This window comes from Rattus norvegicus, chromosome 8 (assembly GCF_021556685.1).
Source record: "Rattus norvegicus strain SHRSP/BbbUtx chromosome 8, alternate assembly SHRSP_T2T, whole genome shotgun sequence".
NCBI lineage: Eukaryota > Metazoa > Chordata > Mammalia > Rodentia > Muridae > Rattus > Rattus norvegicus.
In genome coordinates, this window is record NC_141541.1 from 104044025 (window position 1) to 104070526 (window position 26502).

General features: G+C 41.5%; 2 protein-coding genes across 5 annotated transcripts in view; one reads left to right on the plus strand and one right to left on the minus strand.

Moving 5' to 3' along the window:
• Pcolce2 (procollagen C-endopeptidase enhancer 2) overlaps positions 1-5481 on the plus strand; it is a 57451-nt gene extending 51970 nt beyond the window's left edge. The window contains 3 exon segments of the mRNA NM_001127640.1: positions 2690-2773; positions 4506-4673; positions 4902-5481. Of these exon segments, the coding sequence (NP_001121112.1) occupies positions 2690-2773; positions 4506-4673; positions 4902-5032 (383 nt within the window). The 3' untranslated portion in view covers positions 5033-5481.
• Positions 5482-17696: 12215 nt separating this feature from the next.
• The window catches only part of Trpc1 (transient receptor potential cation channel, subfamily C, member 1), a 45055-nt gene continuing 36249 nt past the window's right edge, over positions 17697-26502 (minus strand). For 2 of the 4 annotated variants that reach the window (NM_053558.3, NM_001413355.1), the window contains 5 exon segments: positions 17697-19615; positions 20886-21080; positions 21330-21531; positions 23362-23537; positions 25862-26005. In NM_053558.3, the coding sequence (NP_446010.2) occupies positions 19388-19615; positions 20886-21080; positions 21330-21531; positions 23362-23537; positions 25862-26005 (945 nt within the window). In that variant the 3' untranslated portion in view covers positions 17697-19387. 4 annotated transcript variants of the gene reach the window in all.

The following is a 26502-nucleotide window of genomic DNA, read 5'->3' on the forward strand; positions in this document are numbered from 1 at the left end:
TAGGGCTGGAGAAATGGCTCAGGGACCCAGACAGAGTTAAGGAGAACCAGAGAACCTAGGTTAGATTCCCAACATACAGAATTAGGCTTACAACTGTTTGTAACTCCAGTTCCAGGGGATCTAACACCCTCTTCTAGCCTCTCTAGGCACCAGGCATGCATGTGGTACATAGACATATATGTACCAATCATACACTTAAAACCATATACCTCCACAGGTGCCTCTAGTCAGTCGGATGAAGGCATTTTCTCGAGAGGAGTCTCTTTTCCTGGCTGTCTCTAGCTCGTGACACCACGTGACATCCGAAAGAGGACAGCCCAGTACATATGATATAGCTTCACCATTCTAAAATGTTTCTGAATTCTTTAAAAAAAAAAACTATGTTTAAAAAAAGAGCTGGACAGTGGTAGAGCGCTTACCTAGGAAGCGCAAGGCCCTGGGTTCGGTCCCCAGCTCTGAAAAAAAGAACCAAAAAAAAAAAAAAAAAAGAAAAAGAGATGGAGAAAAAGCACAAGAAACACATACAGACAGAGAGACACACACATTCATACACACACACACACACACACACACACACACACACACACACACGGGAATCTCTTAAAAACAAAGCCATTGGGGTTGGGGATTTAGCTCAGTGGTAGAGCGCTTGCCTAGGAAGCGCAAGGCCCTGGGTTCGGTCCCCAGCTCCGGAAAAAAAAAAAGAACCCAAAAAAAAAAAAAAAAAAAGCCATTAAAACAAAGCCAGAGGAAATACACAAAGGATCTGCAAGGTTTAAAAACAATACCCCGACTTGACATTAGGAAACAAAAAACCTGCAAGTTGACATTGGGTTCCTTTTGTGTTGGCCTTGTTCTGCTGGCATGGGACCCACCCTTAAGAGTGGGTTTGTTTCCCCCTGTGAGACTCCCTTGGAGAAAACTAATTTCTGTGTTTCAGGGCAGGGAACTTTGCAGCTACGGTAAAAAAAAAAAACAAAAAAACAAAAAAACAAAAAACAAAAAACAAAAAAAACCCTCAACAACCGACATGTGCAGACATCTGAAATCTGAGCAGAGATGTTTCAGGCAGTGTTGGCTGGTGTGAAGGCCTGACAAGCGTGTGCTGTGTGACACGCTGCGCTCATATCCAGGCCTGCAGCTCACAGTGCAGTACGGGCAAACACTGTCACCCACACCTCAGATACAGACTCCGTATGTGTTTGAAACTGAATTAGTTTTTTAGCCACTGTGCATTCAGAAAACTTTTAGCATTGCCAAGCTTTTGTGACACCTCACATTCAGTTACAGGACCCCATCTGAGCGGCAATGGACTCTTTGCTAGTGTTTGTGTTGCTGTGATAAAATGCCATCACCAAAAAGCTACTTGGGGAGGAGAGAATTTATTTTTTCTAATGTAGTCCAATCATCCAGGAAAGTCAGGGCAGGAGCTATGCAGGCCATGGAGAGATGCTGCTTACTTGCTTGCTCCTCGAAGCTTGCACAGCCTGCTTTCTTATACAGCCCAGGACCATGAGCCTGGGGATGGCACCGCCCACAGTGCGTGGTCATCCACCAAGAAGATGTCCTACAGACTAGCCTGCATGTCAATCTTATGCAGTCATTTTCTCAGCTAAGATCACCTCTTCCAAGATATGGTTCAGTTTGTGTCAGGTTGACAAAGGCCAGCCAGCACAGACGCACACTTGAAGCTGTGAATTAGAAGCCATCGGTGCCTCTGTAGTCAGGACAGCTTGAATATTTCCTCTGCTCATCATATGTTACCTACAGAACAAAGTTCCCACCCATTGAGAACAACTGTGGTTGGGTCTAATTATGCTTATAACTTGTGTCTCTTGATGGATGAAACTGATAACTATTTACTTCTTGAGATCCTTACAGCCAATGATGGGTTCAAAATAAATAGCTTTGTGACTCCTCAAGTCAGACCTAACACTTTACACACAAGTAGCATTCCTAAATCCCTGCTCTATTGAGAACTAGAGAGCTGTATATTTTTAAGCACACTAAGCTCCTCTTACCCTCATGAGAACACCATAGGATTCCTCTTGTGAAGAATCAGCCTGTTCTCTGTCACCTCAGATTTGCTGGCCAGCTTTTTTTGTCTTTTTTCCCCCTGAGGTAGGCACTCAGGTCAATTCTATTTTAGTGTGAAGGATACATACACACACGCACACACACACACACACACACACACACACACACATGCACACACAAAGTGGTGGTTCTCAACCTTTCCCACAGGTCACCAAAGACCACCAGAACCATCAGATATTTACAACGCCATACAGTAGCAAATTTACATTAGTGAAGTAGCAAGAAAAATAATTTTACATTTGGCGTTCACCCCAACATGAGGAATTGTATCAAAGGGTCACAGCATTAAAAAGGTTGAGAACCACTTCCCTAAAAGGAGAGGCAAACAAGACTAAATCTGGATACCTTTGATCTCAGGTTTAAAATTCAGTAGAGAGGATCAAGTTCCTGTGAGGAAGATCAGGAGTTGGTAGCATGAAGAATTTCTCTCGCGTGGTTCATAATTACTTCGTTGCAGTGGTAGCTTGGTGGCTCAGGGGAACAAATGGTGATTTCAACTGGCTAGATTCTGACATAAGCACCAATTAACTATATTCGAATCCATTTTCCTGAATCTCATGACTCCCTTCTTTGAATTTCTTCTTTGAATTAGGTTTAAAACCCACTGTGGCCCTGTGTCAGCAAAAGTGTAGACGGATGGGGACTCTGGAAAGCAATTATTGTTCAAGCAACTTTGGTAAGAAACAGAAACCAGCCTTTTTCTCTCTAATGAGAAACATGAGACTATGTGCTTAATCTCGGAGGCGCTCCCGTGACTTGAATGGTGGTGGTTCAGTAACACAGTTGATTCACCCACGGGTGCACGGTCCTGTCCACCAGAGTGTGTCCACCTGGACTCTTTGAACTGTTTGGCTTCACAATGAGAAAAATAAGCTTGATAAACAGTGTTAAGCTCCCCCTCCCATATATCAGTTTAAAAGTTGACTCTTGGTACATGACACTGCTACTTGGTGTATTCTGGTGGCCTTCGTGAGAAAGCCTTTTTATCTTCTGGGTTTTTGTTCTGTTTTGCACACACCAGAGCGTCTGGGACCCAGCTATAGCACGTTCAGTAGTTGGGCTCACATTCAAAACCTGGCTTCTCTCAAACGGAATGCAGTATCTTCTCAGTCGTGTCCTTTCAAATTGCTAAGGTAAAACATGAAAATCTGATGCCCAACTGAAGCTCTTGTAGACCGGAACCTGAGGAAGGAGAAGTTAAGCACTTGGGGTTTCTAAGGGATTTTTTTTTTTTTTCAATTAAAAACTCGCACCGTCAAAAACCACTTTTTTTTTTTTTCTTTTTTTTTTTTTTTTTTTTTTTTTTTTTTTTTCAGAGCTGGGGACCGAACCCAGGGCCTTGCGCTTGCTAGGCAAGCGCTCTACCACTGAGCTAAATCCCCAACCAAAAACCACTTGAGAACAAAAGATGCAGAATTTAATCTTATCAGGAAAAGAAAGTTGCTACAGCCCAATGGGTTATCAAAAACAAGCCCTCCTCACCTCCACTCCCATCTCCAAGTTCCGGCCTGCTTTCCATGCCTTTGTGTGGTAATTGTTTGCAACCCCGGGACTGTCTTGTAAGGAAGGGATGGACGTCGTGCAGTTGTTTTCATGCCGAGTTCTAATGACTGCATAAGCATGGAAACACATGATGCCGGCGTGTTTGCAACCACACTGGGGTTAGTCTTCTGTGGGAGGAACTGCCTTCCCATGCTTTCCCTCAGCTACAGTCTGACGTTTTTCAGTGGACCCACATTTCCAGGAACCAAAGGAAGGTGTGCTGGGAATTCTGATTTTAGGAGCTTGGTGTATTACATAAGTGCTGGGGGCTCACGCTGTCCTGAGGGGTTATGTTACTTGTGTCTAAAACTAGATTTAGCCTCTTGTCTGTGGCTCACTTAGATGGCACAGTGACCAATATCACCAAGGGACAGAGAGTTCTCAGAAGTGGAAGGAAACACTCCCCGGGGGTAAGGTTTTGGTCGTTTTAGAGAGCGCCAGTACAAGCAAGCACATACTTCGTTTACATGAAGTACACAGCTCATACTTCGTTTTAAGTTCTAACTCAGTTCTCTACTTTCATTTTTTAAAATGAGATAAACAGGGTTGCTAAGTGCTTAAGAGCACGGCTCATAACTCAATCCCTTAAGTGGCAATCTATCCACATGTTAGAGAGAACGTTTTAAGAGGGTCTCCATCTCAGCCGCAGATTGCAGTTGGAAAAACAGCTAGATTTCTCTTCTGGGAAGTAACACTCAAAGGCAACGTTGTAGCTCCATGATCTTTTTTTTTTTTTTTAACCTTCAACTTAGTGATTGAAATTTTGAGAACTCTTTAACACGCGAATTTTCATTTCTGAAACTTAAAAGAATTGAAGTCATTTCAGCTCTGCTGGCTCTGCCTTCACTGTGGGCTTTTCTCCACAGTGTTAGCCGGCACAGTCATCACGACGGCCACTCGAGGCGGGAGTTTGCTTGCCACGGTCTCGATCATCAGCATATACCGGGAGGGCAACCTGGCCATTCAGCAGGCTGGCAAGAACATGAGCGTCAAGCTCACTGTGGTCTGCAGACAGTGCCCCCTTCTCAGACGAGGTAAGGACGGAGCTGTAGTCTTTCTTCCGGGAAAGCCCGGAAGCAGAGTGGGGAAGGAGAAGGCGTCCCCCGAGCAAGTCATGAACCTTTCCAGGCAGCGGCTGTTGTGGGGGGTGAAATCAGGGCTAAAACACAGTCCACTTCTGATAGAGAAGGAAACCATTAACTATGAACATGAAGAAGAAGAAAAAAAAAAAAGCCAGTTATCGTTACATTCTCTTTCTTTAGGTCTCAATTACATTATCATGGGACAAGTCGGTGAGGATGGGCGTGGCAAGATCATGCCAAACAGCTTTGTCAAGATGTTCAAGAATAAGAATCAGAAGCCCATGAACGCCCTGAAGAACAAGCAGTGTTAGCCTGTGCTCTGTCACATAACCTGAACTCGCTCATCACCGCTGAACGATCTGTTCTGTCCACTTAGAAGAAAGCAAAACGAAACCCGTGCTATTTAATACTGAGCGTTCTGAGAGAAGGAGCCGCGTTACTCCTCCAGTGACGGATGTGCGAACCCGGTCCTGTTTTGCTGGTGGAAGACCTGCGCCTGCGCCTGAGGTCAGGCATCTGAGAGCCCTTCCACCCACTGCCTGATGGGAAACAACAGCAAGCACCGGCCGCTGGAAACTTGTACATACATACGTCTGTAGGAGGATATTCTAGAGTCGAGTTGTAAGAAGATATAAAAGAGAATTTTATAAAGTGCAATATTTATAATATTTGGTTACCTTCAAGCATTTGCTCTGAGGTGTGACATTCTCCTTTCTCTTGCATTTTTTAAGTCAATGCTTAATAAAATGTTTTAAATGATTCCAAGGCCACCAGGTAAACTTGTTCTCCCAGAAAATACAGCTGTGGCAGCACTCCCGTTAAACGGTGTCAGAGATGGTATTTGCACGTAAGGTTGTCTTGGTGTCGTCATCGAGTTGGCACCCTAAGAATTCCAGGGATAAAACTGGGGCAGTAATGTCAGCGGGCTGTAATCTCTGTCTGCAAGAACAGAAAGGTGTCCCTCTGGCATCCAGTCCAGATTCCTTCATTTTGTCTCTGAACTACAAGCTCAGGGAGATCCAGGGAGTTCCCCAGAGTACCGTTCTCTGCAGAGACAGTGCAATCTTCCAAGCATCATTATTTCAAACCCAATGTTCACAATATTGCCAGAAGAGGCTCCCGCTGCCCTAGGAGGGAGCCGCCTTCCCACTTAAAGCATTTAGGCTTGCATTCGTTAGACTAAACAGTAAGGTAATCCAAACATTCAGCTGTGAGCTCCGGGTACTCTTTGCTGTGTGTACCCATTTTATTGACTCTGTATCAGCTGAGAAGAACTTCTCAAGAGGCAGCTAGACTCGTAATGGAAGTGGCAGTCTCCCTGCTTCCTGGGAGATTGCTAGCCAGGGGCTGTGAAAGGTGCTTTCTCTCCATCTAAAGACAGTCAGAGGAACAAAGATAAACAAAGGCACGAGTCACAATGTGTCCTACGATAGGGATGAAGTTTTAGAACTAAGGGAAAGTCTGCTTTTGGTTGAAAATGGCAAGTCCTAGTTCTTGAGCCGATAAACAGGTGGCAGCAAACTAATATGGTAAGCTGAACTAGCAGCTGGTCAGGCGTTAGAGCAACTAACCAAAGTCGACTGGAAGGGTCAGACATTGTTCAAACTCTCTTCCCGAGATGATCGTCAGTAATGGGACAGCACCAGCTGAAGGAGAGAACCGGTTAGAGGATCCAGCACCAGCCGGGTGGTGGTTTCTCTGGGCAGTGACACCCGGAGACAGGCCAGCTAATAGAATCCTGTCAAGCATGCCCTTTAGGGACGTGGGGATGAGCACAGCCTTTTTGCCTCTCAGCAGAAACTTCTTACTGACGAGTTACTGTGGACAGCTTGTTTGTGTGGGCTCGAGCTTCATGGCCACAGTGTTTGCTGTGTCACACTGCAGGAAAAACCGAGAACAGTAATCCAAGCTATCCGTTCCATTGACAGCTCTGACACAAGCAACTGCTAAGGGGACCGTGGTTAATAATTCACGGCACTGGCACTGCTTTCCATGCAGTTGTTTAAAGCAGACAGGTGGTGAGGCTACTCCTCCCAGTCCCACAAACGCTCCAACTTCGGTTATAAAATCACTTTATTTAGACAGAACTTCAGTTTATTCTTGGTTATAAGCACAGGGAGTTGCAATAGGCACCTGTATCCACTGGCTAATCTCATCAGCCTATATATAGAATAATTTTTTAAGCTTTTCCACCTAAGGTACCTTGAAGCACACTTTAAAGAACTGTCATGCGGATGCTTTTCTCCAACAATAATGTATAACTAAAGATCAGTGACAAAAAGGTAAACAAATAATAATAAAACCTTTTTGCTGGGGGCTGGAGAGATGGCTCAGCGGTTAAGAGCACCTGACTATTCTTCCAGAGGTCCTGAGTTCAATTCCCAGCAACCACATGGTGGCTCACAACCATCTATAATGAGATCTGATGCCCTCTTCTGGTGTATCTGAAGACAGCTACAGTGTACTTACATATAATAAATGAATAAATCTTTTTAAAAAAGAAAAAAAACCTTTTTGCTGGAAGTCAAGAAATATTAAATAATTAACTTGAAAAATCATAGCATAAAAATATAAAAACCAAAACACTTTCAATTTTATAATTTCATAAATGACACAAACTAAAAAAAAAAAACAAAACAAAACAATAAACTTTTAAAAGGAGAGACAGCCAGGCATGGTGGTGCTTGCTTTTGATGGAGACAGGCAGATCTCTCTATGGATTGCAAACAAAAACCCTGAAAGGTCGGGAGAAAGACTGCAGGGAGGACTGCCATTAAAGTAGCTGCCACCCAAGCTTTAGGACCTGAGTTGGAATCCCCAGCACCCACAAAAAACCCATGTGCAGCAGCTCTATAATCCCAGTACTGGAAATGCAATACTTCTAACTGGGGAGCCTGGGGAAACTGAGTCATGCAGGACCATAGAACTGGCTGCAAGCCCAGTGAATCAGTGAGTTCCAGGTTCAGTTAGAGACTCAAGGAAACAGGTGGAGAATAAGTGATAAGGATGCTTGTCATTGATTTCTGGTCTCTACACACGTATACATACGTGTGCGCACATGTAAATGCATGCACACACTATACACATGTAGAGGTAGAAATACGCTTAGGACAGAAATGGAGTCACAAAGAAGTTACAAATAACAGATGAGGGCTGGGGAGATGGCTCAGTGGTTAAGAGCTCTGACTGCTCTTCCAGAGGTCCTGAGTTCAATTCCCAGCAACCACATGGTGGCTCACAACCATCTATAAAGAGATCTGATGCCCTCTTCTGGTGTGTCTGAAGACAGCTACAGTGTACTTATATATAATAAATGAATAAATCTTAAAAAAAAAAGAAATAACAGATGAAGTTAACAAAGCTAAGAGTTGCTTCTTGAAATGACCAATATAACTCAGAAAACTCTGCCAAGATTAAACGTTAAAAGGTAGTTAAAAAAAAAAAAAGAGTAGGAGCTGGAGGGATGGCTCAGTGGTTATGAAAGCACTGACTGCTCTTCCAGATGAAGAACAGTCAATTCCCAGCCATGGTGTCTCACAACCATCCATAACTCCAGTTCCAAGGGATCTGACACCCTCTTCTGGTCTCTTTGGGCACTGCATGCATATGGTGCACTGATGTAATTGAAACTCATACTTATAAAATAAACTATTTCTAAACAGAACCACGTAATACCAACTTTGTGAACAAATGAGGGACTGTTCTCAGGTATTATAGATGACTAAGTAGTAATAAGAGTTCTGGGCACAATGGTGCTCACCTGTAATGTCAGCTGCTGTGAAGGGTGAGGCAAGAAACATCACTTCAGTGAAGAAATGGAGGCCAAATAGTTAAGACCAACACACTCACTTCCTCCATTCATTCTTTCCCTCCCTCTGTCCTTCTCTGCCTCCCTCCCTCCACCAACAGAATAATAGTAATATGATCTTATGAGCCCCTTACGCCTACAGATTGGAAAATGAATATGAAATGAAATCTCTGGGGTGAGGGTGCCTAGTAGACTTAAACAGACAAGAACCTTATAGTCCTACAACCACTAAAAAAAATCAAGCAAGTACTTTAAAATCTTTCCTCAAGGAAACTCCAAGCTCAGTTTTATTTGGGAAGTTTGTCAGGCATCTACGGAGGAAGGACTGCCCACCTAACATAAACTAATCCCAGAAGGTATGCAAGGAAAGAATATGGGGTGTTTTCTCTGAGATCAATAACCTTCATTCCAAAAGTTTAGCAGACAGTAGGTGCCAGGGAAATATCCAGTCTTATTTCATTTAGGAACATAGGTGCAAAAGCTCTAGACGAGATTTTACCAAACAAAAAGGTGGCGGTCAAGTAGGGTTTATCCCAGGAATGCCTTCAACGTGTAAACCGTCAGTAAATAGTCTTCGCTGCGCTAAGAGCTTTGCTGGAACTGGACAGACTCATAAGAAATCTGCAGGTCCAATCTTCTCAGATGAGACACATACATCAACGTATATGTGTGCTGCAATCTTATAATATTCTATAACACAGATTTCCACAGCCTTTGCTATTTTTCCTTTGGCTTTCCTAGAGGTTGTGTTAAGCACAAGGAGACAGCGGTCACCTCAGGCAGTGTAGACCTATCTGCCAAAAGACCCATCTTCAGAAAAGCTCCATCCCGAAGTGCAAGAGGCACAGCTCCCAGACTCTCACAGGTACCAGGCTTTACCCTGAGGGAAGTCCAGAGCTCTGGTTCCATCATATATTCCCAGGTCATTCACGGTTCCTCCCTGTCCAGATTTAATTTGCCAATCAGCTCGTGTTTCTAACACAAGCAAGTTCGCCTAGCAACAGAATTGACAGAGCGCATTTCCAAATTGCTAGGTAACCAATTAGATGAAGGTGGGGATATAGTTCCACTGGTTGAGCGGTTGCCTAGCGCCAGGCCTTGGAGTTAGTCCCCAGCACTGCATAAACCAGGCATGGAGTCACACATCTGCAGTCCTGGCTCTGACCTTAATGATGCAGAGTGATCGATATGATCCCATGATATTTTTCAGAACAAAAAGAAACCTTGAGCAGTGTGGTGGTTTGAAAATGCTTAGCCTACTCAGTGGCACTATTAGGAGGCGTGGCCTTGTTGGAGGAAGTGCGTCACTGTGTGGGTGGACTTGCAGACCCTCCTTCTAACTGCCTGGAAGCCAGTCTTCTGTTTGCCTTCGGAACCAGATGTAGAACTCCCAGCTCCTCCAGCGCCACACCTGGCTGGATGCTGCCAGCTTCCTGCCATGATGATAATGCAAAATTTGGAAAGGAAAAATAAGATTAATATAATGCAAAGATATGTTATCCAAAGAAGAAGTTCAGTTGAAGAAACTTCCGGGTAAATGATCAAGATAGAGAGATGGCTCAGCAGCTAAAGCCACTTACCACCAAATGGACCTCGTGAGTTTGCCCCTAAAACTCACATAGCAGAAAGAACTGGCTCCTGAAAATTGGCCTCTGAGTTCAGCATGCACGCTGCAGCATGCCTGCCCATCACGCACAAACATACATGAACACTCATGTTTAAGCTAAATCATAAAATATAGCTAAAATTAAGACTTTTACATGTTCATTTTAGATATAAAAATAGGCTCTAACTTTTGGACAAAATATTGAATAGATTGTATTTTTATCATTAAAGGTCTTGAATTAAGTACTGTCTTAGTTAGGGTTTTCCTGCTGTGAAAAGACACCATGACCAAGGCAACTCTTATAAGGACAACATTTAATTGGAGCTGGCTTACAGGTTCAGAGACTCAGTCCATTATCATCCAGGCAGGAGCTTGGCAGCATCCAGGCAGGCATGGTGCAGAAGCAAGAGTTCAAAATCTTGTTCCAAAGGCAGACAGGAGAAGACTGGTTTCCAGGTAGCTAGGAAGAGGATCTTAAAGTCCACGCCCACAGTGACACAATTCCTCCAACAAGGCCACACCTCCTAATAGTGCCATTCCCTGGGCCACACGTATTCAAACCACCACAAGTCCCAAACACTTTTGCTCTGTTCTAACACAGGATCTGACTATGCAGGCTGGCCTGCAGCTTGCTTTGTAGCTCAGGTAGCTACAACCTCCCGAGCACAGAGCTTATACACGGGTGTTGCCATGGCTGGCTGGGGAACCTATGACTGTGTAAGCATGGAAACATTCACAGGTAGACAGACAACTTGTAATGGGAGGAGTTTAGAACACAGAGAAATGTATCCTTTTTCTATCTTTTGGCTGAGATCAAGTGCAGACATTTTTACAGGGGCATTTTAGTGCTATAATTAAAATTCTTGATATTTTTCCTTTTTTGTTTTCTTTTTTTCATTGTTTTCCTTCTTAAAAGCAAAGTAGCTTTAAAAGGCTAACGTTTGATTAGATAAAAACTAGAACTGTTGTCTTTTGCTTGAAAGATGTCTATGGCATACTGATAGTGAGATTTATCAGATGTCAGAGACAGAGCTTTAAAGAACAGAAACCTATTAGGAGAACTTACACCTGACACATCTAATAATAATAATAATAATAATAATAATAATAATAATAATAATAATAATGTCGGTGGTTACCTGATGCGAAGAGGAGCCTCCCAGATGAGGAGGGGAAATACTTGGATTCTCATGCACAGTATATCGCTAGAACTGTGGTGTAGACTGAGAAAGACAAATAGAATTCTTTCTGAGATCCTTGGTGGTCCTAATCCTTCCTTAACAGTCGAAACTGGCAACCAAGCATTCCAATATATGAGCCAATGGGGTCTATTCTCATTCAAACCACCACACTGGCTCTTAGGTCTAAGCCACCTGTTTCACCTGTTTGACGTGGGTCTAAAGAATCCAGACACATTTCAAGACCATAAAGGGTCTCATATTGAGTCTTATTAGTGCTGCCTGTATGCACATGGTCATATATTGGGGCAGGGTGGGGAACGTATCAGTGGCTACACGCCTAACAAAAAGTTTCTGACCTTCTTTCCTCCAGTAACCTTCGATTGATCGCCACAAGTCCTTCCGGTAGGGTGGGGCCTCCGGAGCCCCTCCCACTCCTTGCTGGAGGTTTTTGAACTGTCTTGATCTGGTGCAGGTCTCCCGTAGGGACCCACTAAGGCTTTGAGTTCAGGTGCGAACAGCCACCTGCAGAGGACAGCATTTCGAGCACTTTCCCCCATCCTTAGGCTCTTACATTCTTCCCGCCCCCTTATCCAGTGTTCTCTGAGCCTGTATACTGGAGTTGGGGATTAATACAGAAGGTCCAATCACGGCTGAGCATGTACACTTGCTGATACTCAGCACTTTAAACAGTAACGCATCTCTGTGTTAATCACTACCCATTGCAGCAGGGACCAAGGTAACCCCCATAAGTAGTCTTAGCATAGTTAGATCTTGCCTGGCAGATCAGATCATTATTGTAGCAGGCAGGGTCCAGCACTGGCTAAAAATTGGATAAAAGTGGATGAAGCAGGATCTCTTTTCTCTGACACTGCAACTAGCCGGTTTGAGTGAGCTTCCAGGGAAAGTCTTCTGTCCCCTCTGCTCCCGTTTTACCGTAGGAATGCTGGGATTGCTGACACCCACCGCTGTGTCTAGGTCCAGTTTTTCTGTGGATGCTGGGTATCTGAACTCAAATCATCAGACCAGCAAGTGCTTTTGCCTGCTGAGCCATGGACCCCTTAAATAGCATTCCTCCTGGGAGAAAGCAGAGAATGAATTGATTGCAGGCTGAAGAGAAGGGAGCTTGCCCATAACTTTGATTGCCTAGGACACGTTAAAAAAACATGTTTACCTCATTTATAAATAAGCCTGCTGTTTTACTTCTTGCATACCTTTAATAAGGCATCAGAAGCCCTGCCTCCTGAAAATGGTTACTTTGAAGCATACAAATGAAACATAAGACGTTTCCCAACTTTTGTGTGGTGTAGCTGGTGTTCATTTTCAAATGCAAATTTTAAAAAGGAGAATAAAGAAAATAATGTGAAATTATCAAATGAAAGAGAAAGTCTTCTAAGAATGGCTTCTATATCCAGTATGCTTACAAATGGAGGATAGGCGCAGTGCCAGAAAGCGAACAGTGACTTACCAGTGAGAAGCCATTATCCCTAGTAATTTCTTACTGTAAATTTTCTGTTCATGTATATGTTCATGTTTGCATATGCAGGTTGACATTGGGTGTCTTCTTCAGTTGCTAATATATAATATATTGTATATGGATATAGTATAGTGTGTGTGTGTGTGTCTTTCCTGAATCATGCAGACAGAGGTCAATTTATCATTCTCTGCCTTATTTTCTGAAAGAGACTCTTACTGAGCCTGGACTGCTATTTCAGCTAGACTGGCTGGCAGGTAAACCCCTGGGGTTCATTTTCAACACCCCAATGCTGGCATTTTGCAGATTTGCACTACCATGTCTGGTTGTTAAATGGGTTCTGGGAATCTGAAGTCATGTCTTCCTGATTGCATAGTGGGCATTGTACCCATTAACCCATCCTCCAAGTCACTTACTTGAGAAACTCAACTTGGCCCTCACCCATTCAACAAGAAGAGCTGGCTAGCAAGCCACTGAGACTATGGGTAGGCACTGAGAATTGAACTCAGAACTTCAGGCATCCATGACAAGCAAGCACTTTACCAATTGAGCCATTTCTCCAACCCTTATTAGTTTAATTCTGAATTAGGTTTGGTTGGTTTACTTTTCAAGATTCATGATCTCAGATTATTTAGTATTTTAGGAATGTGCTGAAGAAAACAATAATTTAAAAGTACTAGGAATTGCTAAGCATTGCGGTGCACACCTTTAATCCCAGCACTCGGGAGGCAGAGGCAGGCAGATCTCTGAGTTCCAGGCCAGCCTAGTCTAGAGTAAGTTCCAGGATGGACAGGGCTACACAGAGAAGCCCTGTCTCAAACCCCCCCTCCCAACAAAAAAATCCAAAACCACCAAACAAACAAACAAATCCCCAACTAGGAAGAGATACATATTCATTAGAGATGAAACAATGAACATTTCCAGTTTTATCTTTTTATCAAAGACTAACAATGTTAGTATTTGGGTATATGTGTCCCTCTATGGACCAATAATTACAACCTCTACTTAGTTTTAGGAAAAATAGTAATTTGAATGGAATTTTAACATATCACTAATTATGGCCATGGTACTGATCTTCATCGGAGCAGCACAGTGTTCTACACACTGATTTTGTTGATTGCTAACGGTCTCTCATGGGAGGGGTTGGAGAGGGTCACTGGTCTCTCATCTGAGAGTCCAACCACGCCCAACCAGTTTCTCACAATTCCTTCAAAATTGTTCTTGGCCTTGGTGGGGGTTGGGGAGACTTCTATGCAACCATGGGAGAGTGAGCCATCACCCATACTGAGCATAGAATGTCCGGTGAGGATGCTTTAAGGTCACTGCATTCCAGCCTGCAACCTCTCATCCACTGTTCTGTCAGTAAGCCTAATAAACTCTCTGATGGCCCAGGGTGAATTTGAGCAGAACCAAACTTTGGTTTGTCCTTGGAACTGTAGGAGGGCAGGAGGCCCCACTTAGTGCCCCCACATAGAGACAATTCCCCAAACACAAGAGTAATAAAATCTTCATCGTTTTAATTATAAAATTGTAATCCCACTGGATTTCAGCACTAGAACATACCGAATACTGCTAAGAGGACCTGCATAAATGGACAGATGTGCTATGTATATAATAATATGCATATAATATATAACGATAATATAAGATCATAAATGGGCTAAAAGACACTGCTTGCGAGGCTGGGAGGTGCTTATCCCAGCATCCAGTTTCCTGAGGAAGGCAGCGAAGGGGTATGGAGTCAGTGATCAGGACCAAAGCTGCCTTACTTTTGTCTTTAACTCTTTGATATTCTATGACCAAAAGCTGCTGGGTTCTGATAATTTGATTCCCTGCTGATGAGGACTCCCAGCAGATATAAGAAAAAAGGCTTAGTTTCTCTCTGGTTCTAGTACTCCTGCTGTCTAGTAAGGCTGGGAGTTTGTTAATGCTTTGTGAGCCAGAGAGAAAAGGAAGAAAGGAATAAATTAAGCACACACATAGACACAGACAGACACCATACACTTTGGTGTCACCACACAACCACCCATCTCAACAATTCCACAAGCATTCATGCATACTGACATACATACACACATACCTACACAAATATGTATGTATAGGTAGATAGGTAGATAGGTAGGTAGGTAGATAGATAGGTAGATTTGGTGAATGAAACTGAGTCACAAATGCCACATTTTATTTCTTCTTTCTAGCAATTTACACCCTCTTAGGCAAAAGTTCTTTATAAAATGATTTCACAGATAAAAGGAGAGGAAAGTTACACAGAAAGAGGAGTTACAGAAGGATGTCTATAGTAAGTTCAAAGCAGCGTTTCATTCCATAAGCTCATTATAAGTTTAAAGCAACAGTTTCACATGGCCTTGCTTTATCATAGTGCACACCTATGGCCTCATCCTTGGACCTGACCTAGAATGAATGTTTTTCCTTGATCACAGATCTGTCCCAAGCCCTTTCTCTTGCAATTATGAATGCTCATTGTTTTCCTTATTATGCCACCTTTACTTACTATTCTATGAGGAGGAAGAGACACATTCTATTCTTGATTGTTTATTACATCTTTCTGGCAAAACAACTAAGACTATCTCCCTAAACTTTCTTCTTAAAATTATTTGAATAAAACCAGGAATGCTATAGATTTATCCATCTAACATAAATTCATTAAAGTTCATCTTCATGTTGATCTGCAGGAAATTTGCCCAATAGGGTGGGTGGATGTCCAGGAATCATTAGGCTATGTAATAATGGCAGGCAAGGCAGATCAGCAGTGAGAAGCAATCCTTGGACAAAGTCTGAGGCTGTGCCTCTCCTGAGCACACCCATTGCAGCCATGCAAAATGGTGGGCCATCTCCAGGAAATTCACTTGCTTGCCGCAGCCTTTCCTAGATGGCTTCTGACAATTGCTGAATTCATTGTGAATTCATCCCATTAGTCTCTACATTTGATGTAATTCCAATCAGGGTGTCAACTTGGTTTTTGTTTAGAAACCAACCATTCTAGTTTGTGTGAAAAAGCAGATAACCTAAATGGTAAAAATTCATTTAGAAAAATATATTATTCTGATAGTGTCAGGTAGCAGCAACTCTTTCCCAGAATTTTAATATTCATCACAAATTACTTCTTTTGTAGTAGCAAACTCTAAGATGCCTGTTGTTTTCTTAGCTTTTGTTTGTTTGAGACAGGGTTTCTCTGTGGAGCCCTGGAACTCATTCTAGATCAGGCTGACCTTGACCTCTCAGAGATCAGTCTGTCTTCCAAGTTCTTAGTTCTTTTAATTGTAACGGCACTATATATTTCCCATCAGGTTGACACAAGCATAATTTAACATATTAAAATTCACTGTTCAAAGCAGGGATTCACCATCTAGTTCTGGTTAGTCTGCAGTCCATCAAGGCTGGTTTAGAACCCTAAAATCCTCCTGTCTCATCTTCCTGAACATTGGGATTACCGGTCTATGCCATCAGGCCCAGCTTCAAATGCACCATTTTTAACAAAAGCACTATTTTCTGAGCTGTGCAGTTGACTTGTTTGACCTCCATTTCTAATGTTTTGTTTTCTTGTGTAGTGCTGCATGGTGGAGTCTATGTCCTTTGTAACAAGCGTGTTTCACTTTCTAAGACTCATCTGTGTGATGTAGACATCTCCAGTCTGTATTGTGTGGTGGCTTTCTGTGTCAACTTGCTTAGGACTAATGTCATTTCCCAGAATTCTCTTTGTGTGCTTCCAATTAGGGTGTGAGATCTGAAGAGTGACATACAGCAGCTTCCCTGTTTTTGGACTTTTCTGACCCACATACACTGACTCATCTTGCTGATGTGGGGCAGTTACATCTTTCTTTGGTCCTTTTTCAGCGTTTCTGATTCCCAAGCCAAAAGTGTGTTTAGGAACATACTTCCAAAGGAAAGTGGCACAGGATGAAGGCACATGAAGTATACAGTTCATCTGAGTCCATTTTAATCTTTGCTCTCTTCTTTGTTTCTGCTTTTCCTTCTGAGCTGTTGCTTCAGGAACTTTTAACATTTGATGCAAGACAAAAGAACCTGCCCATCAACCCAACAAGCAGGATGTGTACCATACACAACTCATCCACTCACTCGTCAAAAGGACTTTGGTTGCTTTCAGTTTGGGACAAGAGTGTTTTCATGAATGGTCACATACTAATCCATACTTTGTGTGGATATACTAATTAAAAGTATGTTACCCTAGGAGAGAGCTAACAGTTAAATGGTATTGCTCCTAGAAGTGGGAAGTGTTGCTGAGTGTCTGATGTTGCTATTTTGCCTTTGTGAACATATGGTGTTTTTTTTTTAAAGAACATTTTATAGATCTCAATTAAAAGTTAAATCTCAATTAAAATGTTTCCTGTGTGTGTGAATGTAGATGCTGTCTGATACAGCATCCATGTGGATGTCAGAGGACAACTTGTGGGAGTAGGTTTCTCCTGCTACATGGGTACCAGGGATTGAACTCAGGTCATGAGGCTTGGTGTAAGCACATTTCCCCACTGAACCATCTTGCCATCCCTGTATCTCAGACTTAAAAAGTAATTGAGAGTCTAGAGAGATGGCTTACTGGTTAAGAGCACTGGTGGTAGCTTACAGCTATCTGTTACTCCAGATCTAGGGTCCCAACTCCTTCTGGCTTGTATGAGTACCAAGCACACCCATGGTACACAGATATACATGCAGGCAAAACACCCACACACATAAAATAATTAAAAAATAAAAGCAAATTATAGTAAAATGCTCAAGCTCTATCAAACTTATAATCTGTAGAGTGTCTGTCTAGCAAGCACAAGACCCTGGGTTTGGTCCTCAGCTCCGTGGGGCATGGACCTGGGATGTGGGGCATGGGGATGGAGACAAAATAAAAAAAGAGAAAAAGAAAAAAAACCCAAGGTAACTGGCAAATTTATAATCTAATGCCAAATTTTATTCACTCTTTTCTTACAATATGCTGTCATTCAAAATATACCTCGTCAGTAATTCATGCACACATAGGTACTCTATAAATTTTTTAATAATTAGGTATTTTTTTTAGAATGACTAAAAATCCTGATGTAAAATATCAACTTGGAAGCGCATAATCCCATTGTAGACAAAATATATAATTTTACAATAAACATTTTTATAAGAATTTGCCCAAAAGAGGGAACACTTAAACCTGGACATTAAAAACAAATGCAAAAAGCAAGATGAAACCTACACTGGGATCCTCAGCTGCCCCGGGGTGGGCGGCGCTCACAGACCAGGGCTGTCTGCACTCTGTGGCCTCAATGCCAGCTGACGTTCAGTTCCGAAGGTAATTTCTCACCAAACGTGCTGCAGGAATGTCTGTGCCATAGCTGGGGAAACCTTCAGCTCCACCTTTACATGAACACTGAAAAGCAGTCAAATTCTTTTTATTTTCAAATTGAATAAACAATGCTTTACATCTCAAGCCGCAAGCACGAGGCCAGTTTTGTAGAAGCTGTGGTAGGCTCTGTGGGAGAAACTTTGGAAGAGGAGCTCAAGAGCCTTGGAGTGAACGGAAAGCAGCCTTCTGCAAGCAAGGCCCAGTGCTCTCCGGCCAAGCCCACTGTGACCGCACATGAAGATAAGCAGCTTCTACTTTGTAACGATGAGTTTTACTCCAACTTGAAAAATTAGAAGGAAAAGCTAAACTAGCCAAATGCCTAAGAGGTACCTCTGCGAGGGTATAAATAGAAACAAGTATTCTATGGGTAAAAGATGGCTACTATTTTTCAAAATTCACAGACGTCTATAAATATTTAAACATATAAACTACCTTAATATAGGGAAATATATATAAAATAATGTTATGTCAAAACAAAATTAAAAATATAAATTATAACCATGTAAAAGTAAATATACTACACAACAAATACCAACGTGAATTTAGATAGACATAAATAAATAATTTAAATTTTTTTTTTGTTGTTTTTTATTTTTCCAAGACAGGGTTTCTCTGTGTAGCCGGGGCTATCCTGGAACTCACTCTGTAGACCAGGCTGACCTTGAACTCAGAGATCTGCCTGCCTCTGCCTCCCGAGTGCTGGGATTAAAGGCATTCATCACCATGACTGGGTTAAATTCAAATATTTATTATAAACTTTTCTCTGCTGCTTAAGATTCTAACAAAAGAAAAAGTAGGGTATTTTAGATGAAGCTAAACTCCTAAACAATATATACTGAACTCTGTGTGAACTCCTAAAACAAGAGATTTCAACAGCATGAGCTCTTCAAGTGTGTCTTAAGGTAGCCGCGTTTGCTGATCTTCGCGTATAAATGGAGTGGGCCATGCGTACACTGAGAGCTGCCCCTCTTACACACGTCGAATGTAAGCACTGACCAACTAAGAAAACAAAGTAGCATGCTAACAAAATGGTTTTGCTTCTACAAAAAGTCACAGACAGGTTTTAAAAAACTAGCTCTATATACATATTTACACAACATATGTTTATGCTATAAATATTTAAAGAATGGCTTCTGTGTAATTGTTTATGCCCATATATATCTTATTGATTTAATTGAAAGGTATGCAAATACAGTCTTTCAGATTTATTAAGGAAAATTATTTCTACAAGATTTAGAAAATGGCTAATTTCTTGGATAAAACATAGCATATTTAGAAGTCCGAAAGCCAAGCAAATCCCTTATTTCATTTCTGAATTTTGACAGATCTTGGCGCAGTTCATTGAGATTCTCCACGGTGGCCTGGTCTGTGCTCTGCATCTTCTGTCGCATGGAGGTCAGGTATCGATGCACTAGGCAGCACATCACCTTCTGGTAGTTCTCATCTCTCTTTTGTTTTAAGTTTCTCCACTCCTTCAAAACAAGCAATCATATGGTAATAAATGACAGCAGAACAACATATGTGTATGTACTGCCATATATATGTAAGAAAACATGTATACACGCACATATATACATACAAACATATTTGCAGTGCCTGAGTGAGCTCAGGGCCACATGCCTGCTAGGCAAATGTCTGCTATCATGGTGTCCTCTAGCCCCAGAGGCGATGTTTAAATGAGGGAAGTTTTAAAATATAGTCACAGATACATACTTTCAATGCATTTAGAGGATGCTTTGGAATAAATCATACTCAGTACATGCTTAAAACAAAAAGCCTGCATATCTGTTTCATTCAGTCTCATTTACCCTGATTTCACAGAAAAAACTTAGCCTTAGTAATGCTTGGTCTACTACAGAGATTTGTAAATTACCACAATGGACTGATAACCCACTTCCTGTCTTTCTTACTTTGTGAATAGAGAATGGTTTTACAGATGAATATTTGTAAACAATTTCATAATGGACAACTTGGTTTCCAACTCTAATTAAGCAAAAATTTACCATAGGGAATTCTGTTCTCCCGAGTCACCTGTTACAGTGACTGCTACTTACTGCTATCTTTTTAATTTCATCTATACATTTTTAGAAATTTTCTCTAATATAACTTCTTAGATGGTGTCTTCTGTTTTGTTTGACTTAAAAAGTGTGAAATATTTACTGTCTGGTCTTTTAGGAAACTTACCAATCCATGGCAGCACACATTGGATAAGAAATACAATGAGTAACTTTCAAGACCTAAAAACAGTATGAAGTAATAATCATTCCTTAAATCTATAGTGAAAGACTATGGGATACGAGTTCATGTGTTACAGAAACTTGAAACTAAAAAAGGAACCAAACTAACTAAAAAATCTTTAGTTCTATTTTTTTTATTTTCAAGTATTTATTGCATTTCTATACTCTACAGTAAAACATGCATTGGGAATACAACAGTGTAAAACATGTCAGCGTAGCCCTTATCAAACCTACATATTTGTGCTTTCAAACCTCTGAGCTGGGCATGGTTGTGCACAGCTAGCAGCAAGCACCCATCATCCCAGCCTGTGGTAGGCAGACATAGGATGCAAACTGTAGAGCAGCCTGGTCTGCAAAGCCAAGTCCCATGCTAGCTATACAGTAAGACGTATAAGGCATTCCTGTCACATACTGTTGCCATACTGTCAACAGATAAGGCAGGAAGAGCTCCAACAGAACTAGCAGTTGTAAAAGTGTGGTGCAGTTCAAACCTCTAATAGCTCACCTTCAAGCTGTTCTGCCGTCTGACCTTGCCTTTGGAGGTGTGCGAGCACACCCACTTGCTGAGGCTGCTGATCATATAGCAGATAGTCTTCGGAGAAGGAATGATGTTGAAAGGTGGGGGCAGTGTGCATTTGTCATCAAAGTAGCTGAGCCATAGCTTCGCTCGAGCAAACTTCCATTCTTTATCCTCATGATTCTATGAGGAAAAAGCAGGAAAGAACAAGAACACAAACACACACTGAATGCGAATGGGAAGGTTGGAGGATATTGAATAAAGCTGTCTAAATGTTTCCGCATCTTATAGATTAAAAGAATTGGTCAAAGATGTGCAATTATTAGACATATTTTTAAATTTATATATTTAACTTAAAATATTAGTCATAAATTCTGCCATCTTTAGTTACCTGGTTTCATGCATTTCATGTGATGTGAAGAGAACACTTACTGCTATCAGCTGGAAGCTCTTATGAAGCATCGCTACCAGTAGCTTTGTAAGCACGATCACAACCACGACATTGTAAGTTCCGACAATCACAGCCCCAACGAAGGACTGCAGTTCTTCCCCATAGCTAAACCTGGTGACAAAGATGGCCACATGCGCTAAGGAGAAGATGTACCAGAACAGAGCAAAGCAGGTGCCAATGAACCTGTAAGGGCAAGTACATGCTGCTTAAAAAGAAAATCAATTAACAAGAGCAGACAGTGCATTTATATCACAATTAGACATATGGACCATTAGTAATCTTTGTATAATACATTATAAAATATTTTTGTTTTACTTTGTATTTTCAAAGTATACATATAGTGCTATTTTAAATGTTACTTTATTTTATGTGTGTGCACCTGAGTATGCATATGTATACCACATACATGGAGAATCCTGAAGAAGTCAAAAGAGGGCACCACATCCCCTGGAACTGGAGTTAATGGCTATGGGCCACCAGGCGGGTGCTAGAAACCAATCCCAGACCCTCAGCAAGAGCAGGAAGTGCTCTTAACCACGGGGCCATCGTTCCAGCCCCTAAAGGGCTTGTTTTAAATGAGGAAACATGTGCAAAGATATCATTCCTATGTTGTATATAATTTTAAAAACATGTTACTGCTTTTGCCCAGGAGCTGCGTGACCATGCTCTGGCCCCTTGAAGCTCCCTTTGCTCCTCCTAGCTTAGCTATGCCAAGCCGGCAGCACTGACCGTTTCTCTCTCTACCCACCTTTGCTCCAAGGATGAAAAACATTCAGACAGCTTTATTACTTTAGAATCTGCCTGCTAGCACAATTGCTGGGCTCAAATACCTTCTGCTTGGAAATGTGTGCCCTTAACAATTTATTATCTCCGTCTCTCCTTTTGCCCTAAGCTTAATGGTTTATATCAGCTAGACCCCAGTGAGCTCCTTCACCGTCTGCTGGTAGCAAAGGATGCTGGTTTTAGTTGCCCTGAGATCTTACATGATTGCTGCATGCTTCTTGTTTTAAAGTCTGGCTAGAGCCCCTCTCTTTCCCTGCATCTCCCTTTTCCTCCTGGGAACTGGACCTGTACCTTCCATCCAGCAACTGGCTCCAGTCCTTCTTTATGGCAAAATCAAGAACCAACTGGGGAACCAGACCTTAGTATCAGCACCTTCCCCTACATTCCTATTTAATTATTTTATTAGTCCCAGTGCAGCAGTCCATAGGGTCTCTAGTTAGATCCTACTAGTCCTCTCCACCAGCCTTCAGGTAGCTTTAAAGTGCAATAGTTCCAAATCATTACAACAACAGCGAGGACCTACATGGTCACCCCTATTGCCTGTCTAGCCTGGACAGTCCTGAAATCTTATTCGTTAAATGAGAGGACACACAAACTACCCACAGAATTGTTGCCACATAATAAGACCACATAAATGTGTAAGTCCACACTTGTCTGCATTTTATTTAATGATGAGGAGAGTAAGACTGGGTGTAACTTTGGTGTTTAGCCTTTGCTAGTGCATTCAGTACCCTGGCTCGGATCACCAGCCCTGGAAAAGGAACCTGATGAGTATTCTGTCTAATTTATAGTGGTGTGCCATTCTTTATGATATACCGGAGGGCGGGTCCTCAAGCTCTAGTGACCTCTCAAGAAATGCTGAAAACATGAGTGCTCTGGGTTGTACTGGTAACCAAGAGTTGCTACATGTAACACTAGTTTAAAGGCAGAGGTGCTGAACATTCTAATATATGACATGGATAAGAGAAATTTCCCCAGGTGCTAAGAGAGTAAAAATGTCGAATCTCTTCCATTCAGACAGATTTCAGTAGACATATGGAATGATTTGAATATACTAATTAAGATCCTATAGGTGAGGATGCTGAAAAATGATTCAAGAAAAATGAGCATTTGCTAAAGCTCACAGACATTCAAAAAGGATTTCCTTAAAGAATATTTTAGTTGCATTTGTGTAATGAGTAACGCACACAGAACCCAATCAAGTCATCTAGTAAATCCGAAGACACTCACGAGTGGAAGGTGTCGTTGCTTTGCTGTTCACAGAAGATGCCTACGCAGTCCTTCTGCTCTTTGGAAGTGTACCCTTTGTCATAGAGCTGTGTCAGTCCAATCGTGAAGGAAAACAGAACAAGAAGGAACATTCCTAGAAATTTCCCAAAATCTTGTAACATCTGTCCCATTGAAATCTGCAGACGGATCACATGGGTGCACATTAAAACTATTGGAAAGACTATGTATTAAACATGAAATTAGCCAGTAATAAAAGAAAAACAAACACATGACCCACAAGTCACACCCTTTATTTAAATTATTTCGATACGTTAAGATCATCAAAACTCCAGCTGTAGGAATATAAAAAAATAAAACCAAAAAACCCAGCTACCTAACAAAAAGCCATTCTATCAAACCAGTACCATGAGTATTAAATGCACAGCCCTTGCCAGACAAAGTCTTCAAAGGGTATCATTGCTGTGGATGGAAAAAAAGCACGGAGATTTTCACCTTGTGTTTATTATCATTGTTGTTGTTGTTGAGACACAGACAATGGTCAATCTTGCCATGAGACTCACAATCCTCCTGCCTCAGCTTCTCATATGCTAGGATTATAAGCAAACCACCTTTGCTGGTAACATGGAGATTATCTGAAGGCCACTTGGCAGAGATAAAAGGAAAGGACTCTTTAAAAAATGAAAAGGAGAATAAATGCTTATATTTATGTGGTTTCTTAAAGTGTACAAATGGTAAACCACTTTAAAATGAAGCATTCCATCTGATTTTGTAACTATTCTCAACTAACTCCTAAAGGACGGTGTGGTCATCCAGCCTGCCCGCATTCCTCCCCAGGAGGGCCCATCTTTCTCTCACTTCCCTGCTGGCGACAGCACTCTGTGCAAGCTGCTCTAGCACTTCGAGGTGATCACTGCCACCTTCTGTCACTCTCACGGGACAATGAGAAACTTCTCAAGTCTAATTCCATTTCATTCCTACTCCATCAGTGTCTGAAAATTAGACACTTTTAATAAATCTTGATGTTTTTAAATTAAGGAATACTTTGACAGCACTTTTTAACATTTACTACGCATCTTTTAAAAAGATGTATTTTTATTTTATGTGTAGGAGTATTTGTCTCTGTGTGTGTGTGTGTGTGTGTGTGTGTGTGTGTGTGTGTGTGTGTATCATGGTCCACAGAGGCCAGAAAAGGGCACTGGATCTTGGAACTGTAGTTACAGGAGATTGTGAGTCGCCATGTGAGATGCTAAGAAGCAAACTTAGGTTCCTATTAAAACAGAAAGTACTCTTAACTGCTGAGCCATCTCTACAGTTCCTGACAGTATTTTTTTTTTAAGAATTAGCCCTAAAAACGTAGAAAATGGGTAGAACATATAAAAGGGTCCATCTATTTAAAAAAAAAATGTATCATTGACAGAGGCAGCAAAACATAGAAAACTCCAAACATTGTCTAAAAGAGAGTTATATCTGTATATATTATATATTTATATGTTCTGTGCTTGCATAGAAAACTTACAGAACATCACATATGAAAACAGTCCAGGCTGAGTGTGGTCGTGCACACGTGTAAATCGGGAGCACAGGACACCACACACCTCAATACACTCTGCTTCAGTCCTGCTTTCAAGTTCCTGCCCTGATTTCCTTCAGTGATGGGCTGTGATGGAGAGCTGTGAGCTTTTATAAGCCCTTTCCTCCACAGGCTCCTTTTGGTTATGGTGCTTTATCAAAACAAACACCCTAAGCAAAATCAAACAAGCAACCCTAAGAAAGCGACTGGTACCAGGTTGAGGGTACAGCTGTGACACCTGACTGTGTGTGGGGATGCCTGTGGTGGCATCCGCCCTGCTTACATCTATCATGTTATTTCTTCCTCTTTAGTCCCTCTGGGCTTTTCTCTTTTTCTTCTTATTCTGTCTTATCTTTTGATAATTTTAAATACCAATTTATATCCTTTGTTGTTTAGTTAACAATAGCCGCTTTATCTCATAGATTGCCTTAGGGCTTATGACACCCATCTTTACCTTATTACAGCCTATTTTCAAGTGGTATCACACTATTCTGTGTATAGTAGAATGCCTTACAATAGTGTATTTATAGTTCTCCCAGACTGTTCTTTATGTTACTATTGTCATTCATTTCACAAGTATATATCTATATGTTAAAATCCTATAAAGAGTATTTTTACTAAAAGCCAATTATCTTTCAAAGTGTAAATATGAAATGTATTTGGTAAAAACCAGACTTTTATGTTACTCCTTTCTGTGAAACTTCACAATATATTAAGAATATTTATAGCCAAAGAATGAAGGAAGGAGGCCAACAGATGACAGCTTAAGTTTCAATCCTTAAAAGAAAATTATCAATGAGCCAGAAGCAAAGTCTTGCTAATCATTTTCAAAAGCCAAGTAGAACTTGACATCATGAGAACAGTGCTGAAGTGGGTGGGCAGACTCAACAGTGGTGACATGCAATGAACAGTCTTGAGACCTTTATTTACCTGCAGTGGGCCCAAAATAGAGCTGGTTGTGTACATAAAGAAGAGCCGAAGGTAACTCAGAACGTTTGCAAAGGCGAAAAGCCCTTCTGCTACCAGTGTGGGGTGGAACGCATCCCAGTCCTTCCGGTCGGCAAAATCATGAAACTGGAGGCAGGAAGAGAAGCCAAAGGTCAGTCAGCAAAATGAAGAGAAATATTCTGAAATGTCTGAAATGGTCATCTTGTAGGAGATCTAAATAATGTTTTAGTCAAACAAAAGATGTCCATGTATGTTAGGAAATACCACTTTATATGCAGAGATTTATCAGAAATTCTTTGGTTTAAAAGAAATAAACAAGTTATAAAACGTATTAAACATTTTATGAGTGAAATATTAGCTTGTTTCTCTAAATTCTGTAACATAAATCATGAAAATGTATGTTGTCAGTTGAATAGATACCACACTAAACCTAGCCCTTTGACTTAGGAATTCAGAGCAAACTACAAAAGTCACCCCCTTCAAATAACAAATGAAAGTGCTGTTGTGCCCAGACAACATGGCTGCCTGCGTGTCTGCTGGCTGAGACCATAAAACAAGTATTCTGTGCGTCTGTTAGCCACACATCCTTCCACTCTCAAAATGTCTTGTTTGGATTCGAAAAC